At 39.2% G+C, this 16,690-nt stretch overlaps 2 protein-coding genes across 2 annotated transcripts in view; one reads left to right on the forward strand and one right to left on the reverse strand.

Annotated features, from left to right (window-relative positions):
- Positions 1-6,422: 6,422 nt before the first annotated feature.
- Positions 6,423-10,611, forward strand: LOC108675100 (aspartate beta-hydroxylase domain-containing protein 1-like). The gene is made up of 3 exons (XM_018163085.2): positions 6,423-7,154; positions 7,709-7,841; positions 8,132-10,611. The coding sequence occupies exons 1-3, from the start codon at positions 6,495-6,497 to the stop codon at positions 8,359-8,361; spliced, it is 1,023 nt and encodes a 340-aa protein (XP_018018574.1). The 5' UTR covers positions 6,423-6,494; the 3' UTR covers positions 8,362-10,611.
- The window catches only part of LOC108675099 (putative uncharacterized protein DDB_G0289263), a 36,291-nt gene continuing 29,031 nt past the window's right edge, over positions 9,431-16,690 (reverse strand). Inside the window, exons 2-3 of the mRNA XM_018163083.2 lie at positions 14,747-15,708; positions 9,431-14,359 (exon numbers count right to left, since the gene is read on the reverse strand). Of these exons, the coding sequence (XP_018018572.1) occupies positions 11,276-14,359; positions 14,747-15,424 (3,762 nt within the window). The 5' untranslated portion in view covers positions 15,425-15,708 and the 3' untranslated portion in view covers positions 9,431-11,275. The remainder of the gene's footprint in view (positions 14,360-14,746; positions 15,709-16,690) is intronic.

A 16,690-nucleotide genomic window follows, 5' to 3' on the forward strand; every position in this document is an offset into this window, starting at 1 on the left:
GAGTGGATCTGTTCCTTGAAGTCTCTCACAGTACAAGAATGGACACGCCAATGGGCTGCTGATGTGCAAGAAACAGGCAAGGGGACCTTTCGAAGAAGTTTGGGACATGAAATAGCCTTTGTTGACTATGGAGTGCTGCCACGCTCAGTTGAGTGCACTGTGTCTCACCTGCGCCTGGGACATGCTGGTGTCTATGCTCATTTGGCGAGATTCAACTTGGCCAATTCAAGTAACTGTTCAGTATGCAACGTGGAGGACACAATTGAGCATTTCATTCTACACTGCACACAATTCTCCAACCAACGAAGGGATTTCCGCTCAAGAATAGAAGGCCTTTCACTTCAGTGGGATCTTTCCTCCGCTCTCGGCGGTGGAGACGCCCCAATGAGGAGACGCACTGCTGCCATCCGTCATCTGGGTCAATATTTGCACAGATGCAATATGGTGACCAGGCTATGAAGTTCCTCAAAGTCTAATTACTATTTTTCTTTTTCTTCTCACTATTTACTGCCACACTGGTTGGTGGAAGTGCTGAAAGAGAAATACAAAGTGAAATCAACAAGTGAAGTGGAGTGATCAAAATCTGAGTTGTGCTCAGGCTGGGAGGTGTGCTACCTGCATACCCGAAGTCTTCAAATCAAATTAAAAATAAAAAATTGGGTCCTGGGAGTTGGGCAGCCTTGGGCTTGTTAAGTTCACTGAAGTTTTAACTTTTATCTCCTTCTATACTGGAAATGTTATACCTGTATAGTGTATACATATGTTAATCATTTAATGACTGTGATGAATTGATAATAAATGCATTACTTGAATATTTGTCATCGGTTGTCACTTGTCAGTGTGACACTCAGTTTGTCCTGATGGCTGACACTAGTGACAGTTTCAAGCTATCAATGATGCAAAAGTTGCCAGTTTTTTTCTATTCACAATGTCTTAATCAGTCAATGTAATATTACATTGACAGATGATTGACTACCGTATATTATTATTGTAATATTAAATGTTTATTATTTAGCTAATAATAATCCTCTTCCTCAAATATGAATAGGGTAAATGCACAATATTCCAGCACATTAAGAAAAGGATGTAGCAAGAAATGAACGGCTATAAAAATATCACCATATGGCGTATGCCGTATGTGCAATTCGAGTTCTGATTGATTTACGTCTCTCAAAAGTCAAAACACCACACGTACGCGCCAGCAACAATAAAACGTCACAAACCATTGCCATATTTATTTAAAAGCCTTTAGAATTCAAACCTGCAAAATCCCTGAATTCCCATGCTGTGTGTGACTAAATTTGGCATATTGTGAGACTAATTCCAGCAGAGCTTCAAACTCTATTAATTTGTAATTCCAGCGCCCTGTGTTGGAATTCTGTCGCCCTGTGTGACAGTGTGAGCTGTATTGGAATATGACACAGCTTGGAATGAGCTTAATTAAAAAATGTTAATTTTTTAATTAAGTTTTCAACTAAGAGCTATTAAGCTTTTAATTAAGAAAATTTTAATATTTGGACACAGCTTGGAACGAGCTGTGTGTGTCTAATTCCAAGCTGTGCTGGAATTAGTTTTTATGTGTCTAAAACCGTTGCTCAACTTAATCATCTATCAATTTATTTACCACTAGTTGGAATCAGCAAATACAAGTACAGTAAAATGGGGTTACTTTGACTCCCGGGGTAACTTTGACCACTTTTTGTTTTTTAACAAAAACTCCCAAAACTCAAAAACTATTTGACATAGAAAAATTTTGTCAGTGGCCATTAAAGGCCTAATACTGAGGCTACGCAACACAATAGAAAGATTTAAAAAGTTCACATATCTAACAGGTTAAAAAATTAAAAATGTGACCCAAGAAAAAGAGCTATTATTTAAAGCCTGTCGGAGTACCCCCTCCAATTTTTTTATTTATTGGTAAAATAACTCCAGGCTTTGATGCATTGTAGTAGAACTCTTCTAGTTACATATGCAAATGACAAATTTTAGGAAAGTGTCATAGTTTGCAAATGGGGGCGCTGCCCCCCAATGGGGGAACTCGGACCACCTAATGGCAGCCCTGACGGGGTAACATAGACCGGCTTGGAAGTTGATATAAAATTACCATATATAACATATTTTATGTTTGACAGCCTATTTATGTTTTTCTTTATGTTTCAGACTCTACAGAGTCTTATATATGGTAATTTTAACTTAAGTCTAAGTTACCCCAAGAGCTGGGGTAACAAAGACCATCACTTTTTTTGAAATTACATAAAGACTATGAGAGGCAGGAGCCAGCAATTTATGATGAGTGAAGCTAGAGTATAGACCTGTATTTTGCACGTTTCAATTCAAGTTTAATTTAGCTAGTAAAAAAATGGCATCATTTATAAAAAAAATGGTCTAAGTTACCCCATTTTACGGTATATCTCTTACTCTCCACACACTCTATCATCACAATTGATTTCCAGACTGCATTGCAACTGATTTCCTTCACTGCATCGCAACTGATTTCCTTCACTGCATCTTGATCCATCTGATGTACGGTACTGGAAATCACTGTGTGCGCTTGCGGTCTGCGAGATTTGCAATAATTGAAATAATTTCTAAGTAATTTCTAAAATGCAATAATTTCAATCCAAATGTGCTGGCAAGATCTTCTGAAGGTGTAAATTTTGCTGCTGATGCGTCACCAAAGATCTTATGATATTCATCCAATTTCTGCACCCTGGGCCTGGATGAGTGCACTAGAGTAGTCCACCAACAAAATAGCTGCCATTTCCTTAGAAAGTAACAAACTAAGCAACACATTGTAAGAAGATTGCACTCTTAGAGGGCTTTTGAATTGCTCCATCTCCCTCCCCAGTACTCAAGTGAGCATTGCTGGAGTGCTCTGGACGTTTGTGTGGATCTATATGACCTAGCAATTCCCCAATGCTTGTAAATTGCAATGGACCCCAGTCCACACCATTGTGAATTCTATGAATAGAGTTACTTGTGGCATTGTCATATCTGCTACCATTGAGTTAGCAGCAAGGTGAATTTAAAGAATCTATTGTGTCCTAAGATCTATTAAGAAGTTTTGCTGTGAAGAAGGTAACAAAACAAAAGCACAACATAGTTTTACCTTTATTGAACAATTCTGCTGTATCAAAAAATGGACTATTTGGAATGCTGCCTGACAACCGCCTCTAGCTTGTTCTGTTTCCACATGCTTCCAGGCACACGAGTTTCTTCCTGTTAAATATTTATTGCATTTGGGATCTTTGGATTTTTGGCACACTCCAAAATTACATAGGTAGATGGTCATTAACAAGGCAAATGGAATGGCACCATGCAAGTTAGTGTCCTATAAGTAAACCAGTGAAGATTATGTATACGTACCGTACCAGGCTATCACCATTAAAATAAATAGGATTAAGGTATTGAATGAAATTTTTAATGAAATGGACTGAGAAATTGTAATTTTGTAATTGAAATAAGTAGAAATGCGTAATAACTACCACCCAAGTCCCAAAGTGAAAAAATTGGCAGAACATACAATTGAATCAGACAAAAACACCTGCAAATCTTGCCAATTGTACCCATTCCTGGTTTTTCCCCAATTTCTTTGGTGAAGAATATAAAATGGCCTACTTTTATCTCCTACTAGTTTCTAAAATTACCTGTGAAATGATCATTTTCATCTGCAACATTTGAAAATTTCTGCCTGATATTACAAATTGGCCACCACTAATCATAATGCATGAAACATGTTATGTTATGTTGCCAAGTTGCCTACTTGCTGGACTTCAATGGCAATATTTTACTTTATTAACAATCTGAACATCAAATTTCTATTACAAGTGAAGTAGTTTTGTAATTATTATATATATTTTGAAGAAGAAGAAACCTTAACAGATTAAGATTACCAGATTGAAAAATTCCTATTTATTACTAAGTTTGAAATCTCAGAGCTCAACTGCAACATATTTTTCAATATTTTTTAATTTCATGGCTCAATCCTACACTTTTGTTAACATTATGATGAGAGATTATTCATCTAGCAGGAATCTTGCAGCTCCAAAAAAGGGCAAGAAAGCTTTAGGCCTAGTGGTGTCTTGTAAGAAAGTTTATACATTTGAATTACCATCATACTATGTCTGTGCAAGATTAGATCATTGTTCTCTTCAGTATTATTGATAGTTTCATCAATTAGAGGCAAGTAAGTGGCAGGTGCTGAGTGGTACCAGCATAGCTCATGTGTCAATAATGGCCATAATTATTATGATCTAAACCTCTTAGTTATTCTAATGATGTAGCACAAGTTATATATTCAAAACTCAGCAGATAATTGTGGCTCATGTACATATTCAAAATTGTACCAGCTTAAGCTAGGTCACTATCTCAATTGAAAAATGAATGCCAGCTGAGTTATAGACCACTGGGTATACCTATCTCCAGACTCCAGTGTGATAAGTCCCAGCTTCTTCCCTTTTTAAAAACATATTTTACTTTATTCTTGATTTTAATGTTTAGAAAATGAAGCTTCAAGCTTAATATCACTCTCAGCATAGTACGCAGATTATATAATTCTTCATTGATGTGAGATTTTCATCTAAATGGTCATTAAAAGTGTATTCAATGTACGTCTAACTCAAGTATTGCATACAACCCCTTGTCTTCAAGCAACTGTTTACTTCTGTATTTTTCTGCTAACTCCAAGTCTTCAAACTTCTATTATTATTGTATATTTTTCTTAGAATAGAATAGAAGTGTTGGCGTTGAAGAAATAGGCCCATGGCCTGTTGCCGATTCTTGAACTTTTTGTGACTTGATTCACAAGGGATCCGGCCTTTGGAACCCGATCTTTCCATAGCTGACGATTGATTGAGATAGCTGCTGGACTTATTGCCTGGTCCGTAATTTGCTAGGCATTTTAAGACTGAACATATGCTCCTGCGTAGCTTCGTCTAGTCTGTTTTTGAAGATGTTCATACTCGGAGCGTCAATGATGCTATCAGGGAGGCTGTTCCACATGTTGGTGACTCGAAGCGAGAAGAAATGTTGTCGCATGGATGTGTTCCAACGCTGTTTTTTTGGTTTATAGCCGTGGCCCCTGGTGTTGGTTCTTGTTTCAAATTCTAGTAATCCTTCTGGGACCTTGTATAAGCCATGAGTATACTTGTATACTTCAATGAGGTCCCCACGCAGACGTCGATAATGGAGGCTTGGATGCCTCATAATCTTTCATCTTTCCTCGTATGACTTGCCTTTCAAGCCCGGAACTATCCTTGTTGCGCGTCTTTGAACACTCTCTACTAAATTTTTGTCCTTTTCAAATTTCGGTGACCACACGACGTTTCCAAACTCCAGGTTCGGGCGCACGACAGCGACAAACAACTGCTTCATCGTTTCTAAATCTAGGAACTCGAAAGAGCGTCTGATCAGTCCAAGTTGTTGATTGGCTTTATTAACTTGACCTTCAATATGCTTAGAAAATTTCAACTCATTGTCGATATTAACTCCTAAATTCTTTTCCGTTGTCAACTTCGACATCATCACTCTGTCATTGCAACCATGTCTTCTCATACTGTAATCTTGCTGTTCATTATTCTTGCCAAGGTGGATAACTTTACATTTGTCAGCATTAAAACGTAGCTGCCACTTATCAGCCCAGTCAACCAGCCTGTCAAGATCACCTTGCAACTGTACTTTTTGCGACGTATTCTTCACCGTATTATAAATTTTTGTGTTGTCAGCATACATCGAGCAAACGCTAGACACAGCTTCTGGCAGATTGTTTATAAACGCAACGAATAGAATAGGCCCGAGAATGCTTCCTTGTGGCATGCCGCTGCGCACTGAAGCCCAGTCTGATATGGACCCATTAATTCTTATTCTTATGAGAAGACCATTCTTATACGGACCCATTCTTATCAGCAGTTAGCACAGTACTTTGCCACCAGCTAAGGTATGATGCTATATTCATAGTTGCTTCAATATAAATTTTGGCTTCAATTTAAATTAATTGTTTGTAATTGATATTAATGCAAGAACAAGCTAGCCATTGAGTATCCAAGAGAATTTGCTTTTGAGCACATTGTGTAGAAATAGAAATTTGCCTAAAAACAATTCCAAATAAGGAATTACCCTATCCCAAGGAATCCCAATTGCCCTACAGTTGCTGTGAATCTACCTCTAGCTAAATTTTATTCTCCACAGGACACTGTTCAACTTTTTAGAATATTTACACACTAAATTGTCTGTTCACGCTCATGATAGCTTGCAGGGTGTCCTCTACAAGCAGCACTGATTTAGTTGAGTCACAGGTGCTGCAAAACTGTACTGGCCAAATTTTCTTGTAGTTTTAAGTTATGGATTCCCTCCTGCCATTTGTTGTAGTAAAGTGATAATTACCATGTGCACTCTCCTAAAAAAACAAAATTAATTAATGAAACTAAAATATTGTGTGTTGCAGATCTCTTCTCTGTGAATGCTGGCTGCTACATGCAGCTAACAATATCCTGACAATGGATATGATAAGTTGGTCTCAGACAGAAATAAATAACACAATTATGAACTTGAAAAATTGCTGTTCTTCCTTCATTGGAATGTTGCCTGAGCCTGAATTGCAATTCCTGCCTGCATTTATTCTAGGAATGTTAGTTTCCTCAGCTGTCCTTGTTTATCTGGTGCAGAAAGATACCAAAAAATCCTATAAGGAATCATTTATGATTTTCATCAGGCAATTATTTTCTGCATATGAAAAAGATGGCTCGACTGAAAGGCAAATCAACTTACAATGCATGCTTGATAAAGCTAGCATGAGACTAAACAACACAGCCATAAAATGTAGTGACAGGCTAAGAAATTCTGTAAAAGATTTTGTTGAAAACTCAAATGAGGTTGATAACATGACCAGCAAAAATGTTTGTCTACGAATAGAACAACTTGCTTCTCATCATTTTTGGAATCAATTCAATGCATTTGATTGTGAGAAAGAAATAATCTTGAGAAATCTTCCAAAAATAAAAGAGGAATTCCTAAAAGTTTTTAAAGATTTTCAAAAAGGCATTTGTAAGCAGTGGACTAAAGATGAAGTACTAAGAGGACACAGCTGCCACTTCTCTCTCATCAGCAAGGGAGTGATCAACACAGTCAACTGTCAAGCATGTCCTAATACTTTCCAGGTGAATTATGTGACAGTAAAAAATGAAACATTTGGAATGATTTGCTGCATCTTTTTAATTCATCAATAATAACTGTTTTGAATATGTTAACAGCAAGCAATGGTTCATGAACTTGTTATTTGAACTAATTAATTTCAAACTTGTTATTTATATCATTCAGAATTAGATAATTACAATTAGGAAGACCATGTCTATTCTAAAATTATATTTGAATGTAATGATGTCAGGTGTAAAGTATCACTCACTGTTTCTTTTGAAATATCATCTGTAATGTTACCTACTAGGTATTCCTTGTTTAGAAGAATTCAGAATATATTTTTTGTTTATCCTGTCATAAAGATTAATCATACATTATACCTCACTAAATTTTATTATTTTGGTACAATTGAAGTTTCTGAAGCAACTTTGGATTTGGTGAAAGCTAACTCACTTATTCCCCTTCTTTAATTAATGTTGTACACACAACACTTGACTAATGTGGTAACTGAGAACGAAGGCCTTGTCTGTGAACAATGTTGTGTAAATGTCTTGTTTTAACCTCTCTCATTTTCCAGACTCTGAGTGAGTGCCGGGTGATGGGTCTCAGTGGATGTATGTTTGGGTCGGCAAGCTTCACTCTGCTCTACCCAGACTCCCAAGTGGGGCCCTCATGTGCTCTAACTAATGCTCTTGTCAAGTGTGAAGTTGGTCAGTATATAGAAGTAGATTGATATACGGTACCACTGTTGTCATGTTATGCCACTTTAAACTTTAATTCTTTGTTCTACCAGGTATAAATCTTATTCTCCAACAGCTATTTAACTGATTGTTTTGATTATTTCAGTTGAAATAATTATCATAATTGAAGTCAAATTTGATGCATCAGCTTTGGTCCTTCGTGTTCACAATATTAATTTATCCCAAATAATTCATTATTATTAAAAGGACACCCATTTCAGCCAGAACTTTAATTTTACCTCATATACTTTATCCGTCAGTGTTGCAAACGAGCACAGCGGGAGACTTACAAGTGGCAAGCAAGAAACGCAAGTGGCAGGTGGACGACATCCTGCTATACGACGCCTCCATCCCATACACCGCCTCGCTTGCCTCCAGCAAAGACATGACCATCCTGGCTACGCCGCTCGCACGGCTCTCCCTTGATCTATGGCATCCCGACCTACTCACCCCTGAGAGAGAAGCTCTTGCCATGCTGTTTTCATCATGAAGATATAAGGTTTAAATTTCTTTTGTTTTAAAAATACCGCCACACAAATTGATTCATGGGTTTTGGTTTAGTAAATCACGTGGCAAAATATTGATGATTGCTTTTTCAGTGTGATTATTAAAATTTTATCTTTAAAAATACTGGGAAATGAAATTTTTGGCTTCAATGTTTCCTCATCAATTAAGAATATGCATATTCTTATTTTGTCAGAGAAATATAATTACGCAAATTGTTTTTTACTTGTTAAATCAATTCGGTTTGTTTAGTAATTGATCTCAAATAGTCAATAATTTTCTCACAGGTAGGGTGTTAAGCATTAATTGTTTTCCAGATCAATCCTCGTTTCTGGGTAAGAGTAATGACGGCAATTTTTGAGTGCCTGCAATTATTTATCTTTAGACTCTCAAAATACAGATGGAGACTAGCAATAAAACTAGATAAGTACTGTAACCTCCAATTTAAGAACATTAGTTCCTGGTTGAGTTTCAGTGTTCATTCAAGCCTTTGCAGACTGAAATTCAGCATTTATCTTATTTTGATTTATTATGTAATTATCTGTTATTATATTGCATCGGATCACTTCCGTATCGTTATTGTAGCAACTCATTCAGCGCCGAATATAAGTACTGAGGACAGGTAAATTGCCTCTATTTTTTCTTCGATGAGATTGCTCTATGAAGATGTGCTATTCCTTCCAATTTCATCGAGTTTCTTTTTGTGAGCTGTTACAGTTTAATGATGCTGCCACAACGTTCATTTTATGAAATTTTCAGTAACTTCATGTGAGTAGAAATTCTAAGTGATGGATTGTTTGTGGGTGGGTAGAGGTATAGATAATAGCGGGTACATTTCTTAGAATTAGAGTAATCCATTAAAATAATGTGTAATATAAATCAATCCGATTAGTGACATGCAATTATTTTCCACTTTCTGTTGTTTCCATGTCATTTATTTATTTTTTTCATTTTGTAAATTCATGCATCTAAATAAATCTTTTGATATTCATAGTACTATTCCAGATTATATAGGTATTCCAATACATATGTGTTTTGGGTATTAAAATATTAGCTTCAAAAATATATGTATTTGGCAATAAGAAAAGTTGTTAAAAAGAGGATGAACTACATTTATTGCTGGCAAGAACCAAGTACTTAATCTACACTAGTCAATTGCACGTCGTAGTCACATAGCACTGAGTAATTACATTTGCCTACTGAATTGTATATTAATTAGTGAGTATTGTTCAATTCTAAATCCATTCTCTGCTAGCATACAGCTTGTAATTTACAATCAATGACTTGAATTTACAATTTAATAGTATTTACAATGAATTATCTATAAGAAAAACAAATATTCAAAGTGACTCTTCTTGAAGTCACTTGCTACGCATCTCCACGTCACTATTACGCTCTCTGCTCTAGCTTTTTTAGTCAAGGAAAGACTTGATTGAATTGGTGATTTATTGGCATTGATTAAAAAAGTTTTGAATTTTACTTCCAATAAAAATTTGCAACGTTCTTTTCCTCCACTAATCGTTCTTTCTGGCTTCTGTATCTGCCATGTAAGCAGCTCTATGGTGTAGCTAACGAGGGCAACCTATAGCTTGTTCTATTTATTCTGATTATTAATTGACAGACACGTGTCTCAGAGTAGCATCCAGTGTGATATTAATCTTCATGTTGATATAAAAAGTGTTCTCTCTACGGCTGACCATGTCGCCAGCTTTATGATATGTAATCCAACACAGTTAACTATGTCTAGTTGCTTAGTATCCTAAAAAGTGTAGCGCAGCTGGTTGTGTTAATGTATAATATAATAGACGTGAAGGCAAGAGCTAAGCATAAATGTTTACAATTTCTTATATTACTTTGAATTTACAAGATTATAATTATAATTGGTTAAAAATATTTTGTCATCTACCCGAGTTCAAGTTTAAACGATTTCGTAGAGAATAAATCAATTGGTAAAATTTCAATGCAATATCTGTTCAATTTCCCTGAAGCAAAAGCAACTATTTTTCAACGTCTCCACAGAAACGTTGAAAAATTACTGCTTGCGTCATTACACAAGCGGGAATATTATAAGTCTCTCTATTGCCAATTTAGTATTACTTTTCGAACAATTTACTATTGTTTCATTTCTGCTCAGGAATTGAACGAAACTATCATGTCTTTTTCTGCTTACGTTCTTAACTTTTTGCTATGTATGAACAGAATGAACAGTAATAATATTTTTAATTTTATGTTCAAACTCGAATTCTTATCCTCTCATTTGTGATAAATTTTTCTTAACGCTATGTACAATATATTAGAGTGAACTCGTGTAAATATTTACAAACTAAATGATTTGGCACTTGAAGAGAGCACACGATATCTTACTCTCTCGTGGAGATTTGACTCGGAATCCCTGTCGCTTTGAATTTCAAACATTTATTGGAACAATGACTTAATGAACGGGTGTTCCTATATCAAGTTTGTCACAAAAATATCGAAATCATAAAAAAATTGAAAACAATTCGTGCATCTCCATAGCTTCATGGGACAGAACAACTCGTTACTAAATTCAAGACAAGAAAGGTTCCCCATTCGGCGCTTGCTGACATGACTTGTGTTGCTTTCTATATGATTAGTTGTCCGAATAAGTCTAGCTCATTCTTGCAATTTGTATTGCTCTTTTAAATATAGTATTATTCCTATATGTTTTTTGTAAATAACTAAATTGTTTAAAAACGTGCATTGGGAGAATTATGATCAGTTTTCCTCATGGTTGGATTCAATCATGAGTTTTCCTTATCAACTGTAGCTCTCCCCTGAAACAAACTGCACTTCATTACAAATTTGCTTACACGCTAATTGTCATGAAAAATTTGTCAATGGCTTCCCTGTTTCATGACGAAGAGACTCATTTCACTTTTCTACTTCTTTCTACACATATCCGCCGGTCGACAATTGGTAAAAGCAAAAGACCCGTCACTTCGAACTGTGCCCTGGGACATAGTGCCGTGTTGGTCCATCGTCCGCCAGTGCCGAACAACTCCGTCAGATGTCGTTTCTGCAGCAGTTCCTGCTGTCTTGCTAATGGACTTTGCTTTTTCCCTATTAGTCTTCAAGGTTTGATCGACTTGTGTGCTTCGGCTACCCGAGATTTGCATGGGCCTGCCTCTAGACGATTGTGATCTGGGTGGCCGCACGCTTTGGTGCTCGCGGGAACTCTGAACTGAGTCAGTTCTCCCGACTCGTTTGTTTAGAACACGACCTGGGCTTCCTGTACTGAAATGAGCCAACTGTTGTGCTCTCGTGATTGTGCGCGTTGGTTGGTCGTCCTTGTCGGCTCGCATAGGTGATTTGTCGTCTTTTTCTTTTTTTGTTCCGACTTTGGGGACATTTGAACTACTCGGTGGTTTTGGGTCTGCCTTGCGTTGTCGCAAAGGAATCTCTTTAGCCAAAGCCTGTATAAGTAAATTACGCATTGCCTCTCCATTAACTGAATTCTTGCCGACTTCTGTTTCACCCTCATCCTGCTTCAAACCAGCTTGTTTGCCTTGTCTGTTCCTGGTGCTCAATATTTCCTGAACCTCCGGAGAACTGATGAGCGATGCTAGCAGCTCACGCACCACCTGAATATTATTCCTCTTCTTTTCCTGCGATTCGTTAGGTGTCAAATTTGCCGGAATTCTCGGAGTTGTTGGTTGTGGTTGCCTAGGTCTTTGTGGACGTCTTGGTGACGCCTGATTTATCGGTTCTTGGGATGTGGCTGACTGTGGAATTCTACCCGAAATATCTTGAGAGCTTCCGGAATGCAAGGCAACTGGGAGAACTGTCTTGCCCAAGTTCTGTTTCGGTTCTGTCGAAGATGGTGATGGTCGCCGATTGGCAGTTGTTTCCGAGAGCTGCTCACTGAGTTCGTTTAGAGAATTTTGATTATTCTTGAGCGTTATTAAGTCTTGCAGGAGCTTACCACTACCCTCAGCATCTAGTATTTCTTTCAATATTTTCATTTTCTCCATATGAATATCATTGAATTCAATTCCAGTGTCAGGCGTCTTTTTAGCATTGTTAAATCGGTCGTCGGGATTACCGGTGTGAAGAACTAATGGCCCTTGTGTGTGTTCTCGAGATTGTTGACCAAGAATACCGGACTGCGGGACTGACTGAATTCCTAAATTTCCAGACGCCATGTGTGTGCTTTGAACCGGTGTAACAACGTTTAACGAGCCAGAATGCACTGATAAAGGAACAGTTGATAATTGAGAATGGATAGTTGGAGAATGTGGCGCGTGTAACATTGTGGTGGACACTGGCTGAAGCTTGAGAGGAACTCCGTGTGGAAGAACCCTTGGGTCGTTCGTCGAACTTGGCGCTCCTGAATTTCCGGATGGTGCCACTATATGAACGAAATTTGGCTGGTTGTGGATAGGATGCTGTGAATTTGCACTGGCTGGTTGAGGTGCTGTGCTGATGGTGGGGGTTGATATCTTTGGAGCTGTTACGAAAGTATTGAATTGACTGGGCTGCGTTTGGGGAGGAACGTTTTGCAAGAATCTTGAGTCCTGATTATTTTCCGATGTCGTAAAACCAGGATTGAACTGATTCACTGTATGATGCGCATTTGAAATACTCGAGTCAGTTCCTTGAAATGTATTGGGGCTCAACTGTGGATGTCCGGAGATTCCTTGCTGATGACCATTGATCACAGCAGCGGCAAGTTGAAAGTTTAGTGAAGCGTCATTAGACTGACTGTTACTATTCTGCAACGCTTGATCGCCGTTGGGGTTGGTAAACCCCGCAAAACCATTCTGTTGGTTTGTGTTGGCAAAACTTCCAGCTCCGTTTTGAAACCCGACATGTCCCGCATTCAAGATTATTCGAAGAGGTTGCTTTTTTGACGGCGAATCCACTGCCTGAGTTTGAATTTGTTCGTTTACAAATGTTTTTCCAGAGCTGGGGACGTTCGGTGTCTGAGTATTCTGCTGGAAATTATTGGCAGTTGGTGGCAAAATTTGCACCGGTGTGTTGCTGACGATGACATGCCCTGCTGGAATTGGAGGAGGGAAGTCGTTCTGGCCTCCACTGAAGTCGGCTACAATAGTATTTCCATTCGAGCTAATTGACGTTTGTGGATGCACTGGAATATTACTACCGATCACTCCTGTGGTTTGAGAGTTCGAGTGAAAATTGTTTCCGTTTTGGCCAACACTTGCTTGCGAATTTGAATTAAAATTGTTAAAGGTTGCACCCCCATGTGAGTTAACTGGAAAGTTTTGCATGTCCGAGCTTATTGCGTGCTGGATGTTTGTAGGAATGTTGTTGGCATTAAATGGCGGGCCGTTCCCGGTTTGAAGGTTCTGACTGACATCGACTGGAGCGTTATTTCCGAGCTGAGGTACAATCTGCGATGGCTCGTTGTTCATTAAATTAGGCTTCATTTTATGAGATGGCTGAACGATAACTGGATTTTGTCTGTCATTAGAAAATTGACTAGATGGGCGATTCTCTGCTATTATTTGATCGGACATCTTACCGGTCACATGACTTTGGTCACCAAGAATAGGTTGCAAATTCCTGCCTGCTGTAATGGTATCCCCTGTATTCTTGTTGTTCTCTGGAGCTCTCTGAATTGGGCGATTTCCAGGGATGGGTTGGACCGATCGATTCTCATTCTGATTATTACTTGCGCCAGAGATGCTGCGAGGTCTTCCACCCGGTGAGGATATCGCGTCGTTGGACTCGGGCTTGCGTACTTTGACAACGTTGTGTACCGGCACTGGTTTTCCAGAGATTTCCGTGAGATGTTGAAGCTTGTTTGACGGTTCCTGCTCAGGGTTCAGATTAGTGAGTCGTCCGTTGTCTAGGTTGGGTCTGCGGATAGAACTTCCAGCTGCGTTTCTTGCATCTCCTGAAACTTCTACCACCTCAGCAATGGAGGCGTCCGGGCTGCCGAAACCAAGCCAACCGTTCTGATGGCACAGCACCAACCCGATGATTATGGCCATCACGAACTGCACACCGAGAAAAAATTTTGTAATACATCTCTGTTATTCTAGGTATTGAACAGTTATAAAACGATCTCATGTCCACTGCGCCTAGGAGCGCTTGAAATTAACTAACATGAAATTACTATCGTTCCAATACGGCTCTCTACTGGATCAATAGTAATACCTTCTAGTTAGGCACGTATCATATTTTCCCCATTATTTATTCCTTCAAACTATTACCTTGAATTATGGGCGATTTGTTCATTTCAGAAATCGGCATGATCACTGAATCAATTTGACGAGGAATGAATTATTAGGCAACGAAAAAATTGCAGGAAATTAGGCAACGAAAAATTGCAGGAAATTAGGCAACGAAAAAATTGATTGAACTCAACAAGAAACACCACTCACCAATAGCGTATAGCACCCAATGAGAAGAACCGTCTGTAAGTTGAACCTGTGTTTCCTGCTGTCTTCTTTGAACGGCAACCGGTTGACCTGGAGGTAGTAGTCCTGAGCTCTGTCTTGTACGGTTGGAATTACCGTGCCTTGTTGCAGACTCAAGTGACTGCCGCCGTGGGACCGCAGTGGCAGGTAAGCACTTCCCATGGTCCCCATGTTGTCAGGTAAGGTTTTCTGCAACGTGGCCCCTTGCTGCAGTGACAAATGACTACGGTTATCCGGGGCATGTCGTGGACTAGTCAGCTCCAGAGATCTCACGCTGACCCTGTCTCCTCCTATGAACCTGTGGCCACCGTCTGGCAACACCGACACTTGCTCGGGGTAGAGGTTTAGAGTGTTGCTTCTGCTCGCTGGAAGAGAGTGAGAGTTGTGCTCCGATAGACGAGCCAACGCACTCGGGACTCTGCCTGATCTACTGTGACGACGTTCTCGATCATGGTGGTGGTGATGGTGGTGATGACGGTCATGGTGGTGATAATCTCTGTCCATAGAACCACTCCTCGAATGACGCCGTGGTCGTGGAGGAGGTGATGGGTCGCGTAGTGTGGATGTGCGTAGCAACGTCGATGGGTGATTGTGGTCGTGAATGTGACACAGATGGCAGTCTTCCCTGCTACCGGGCGGCATCTTAGATTTTTATGTCAAGTTTGTATTCCTTAAAATATCTACTGTGGGGGAAATTTCTTGTACTGCGCAGTGTTAATTTATCACCATACCAATTTATCACCGCAGTGTTAATTTATCACCATAGTGTGTTCTTGACTGAATGTTACTTCTGCTAGAGGCTAGTCTGGAGTAACCGAGGCAAGATTCGAATGGCCGGACTTGGAATTGGTGAATTGCTTGTGCGTTGGAGGCGACGATATTCTTCGCACATATCGATGATCTCTCAAGTCCAGTGGCACCCCATGCTGAAACAAAAAGGAAAATCGTGTAACGATTTATAAATACAGTGGACAACGTCAAATCGTGTGGACTCGCTTCGGGAAATAGAATACGGCAAAATAATAATAGAATACGGCCATAACACAATACGGCAAAATTATTTCATGAGCGCGCTATAAACATCCCACAGAAATGCTAGGGTATGCGAGCTATAAAGCATTGTATTTAGACGTTATCGAAGTCTCTCGACTGTTGCTGGAATGTTCGAGCAACTAGCGTGTCGCTCCGAATATTAATGGTTAATTACTAAAGAAGTGGTCACTACACTCGTCTCCGATGGGCCCATAATTTATTTGTTCTGGGTCCCTAAAAAAGTTGGGCTCACAAAGTCGGACCAATTTCAGACCGAATAAATTTGAAGGAAATACTTCAAGCAGTCGTCACATGGTAGTCGGAAGAGAAGCCTGTCTATTTCTATCGAATAAATGCCATTACTAATCCAGTTGCAGAGGCTGCTCTCTTCTATCAGTGACTGTCGAAGTCGATGAAATCTGTCGAATAGAAAAAAGTCGATAAAAGCATGGTTTCCGTTTATCTCCAATGCTGTTCCTACCTGAATTGGACAACTAATCTTAAATTCTTCAGGGGCCTGTCATTGAGTGCTGATAAGGAAGGTACTAATAAGCAACGGAGGCACTCGCGGCACTCCAAATAAAAGGCACGAGAGCGGCGAGAACTGCGAGCGTGTCAAGCAAAGCGCGAAGAAATTCGAACTCATTTGCTTGAACGTCGCCTCAGGTTCTTTGAACTCTAAGTGAACCTGCAAAACCCAAGGTTGCGAGCGTTGCTTTCTCTGGCTATCCAAAGCAGAGTAATTCTTTACATCGTGGCTGATGATCCAACACGCCGAGGCCTCTGTTTGACCGATGGTTTGGTTATATGCTAACTTCGGCGACCGATAAATCGTCGAGTACACGATGAATAAACATTTTTGCTTTGCACTGGCAG

This window comes from Hyalella azteca, unplaced genomic scaffold, assembly GCF_000764305.2.
Source record: "Hyalella azteca isolate HAZT.00-mixed unplaced genomic scaffold, Hazt_2.0.2 contig1888, whole genome shotgun sequence".
Taxonomy (NCBI): domain Eukaryota; kingdom Metazoa; phylum Arthropoda; class Malacostraca; order Amphipoda; family Hyalellidae; genus Hyalella; species Hyalella azteca.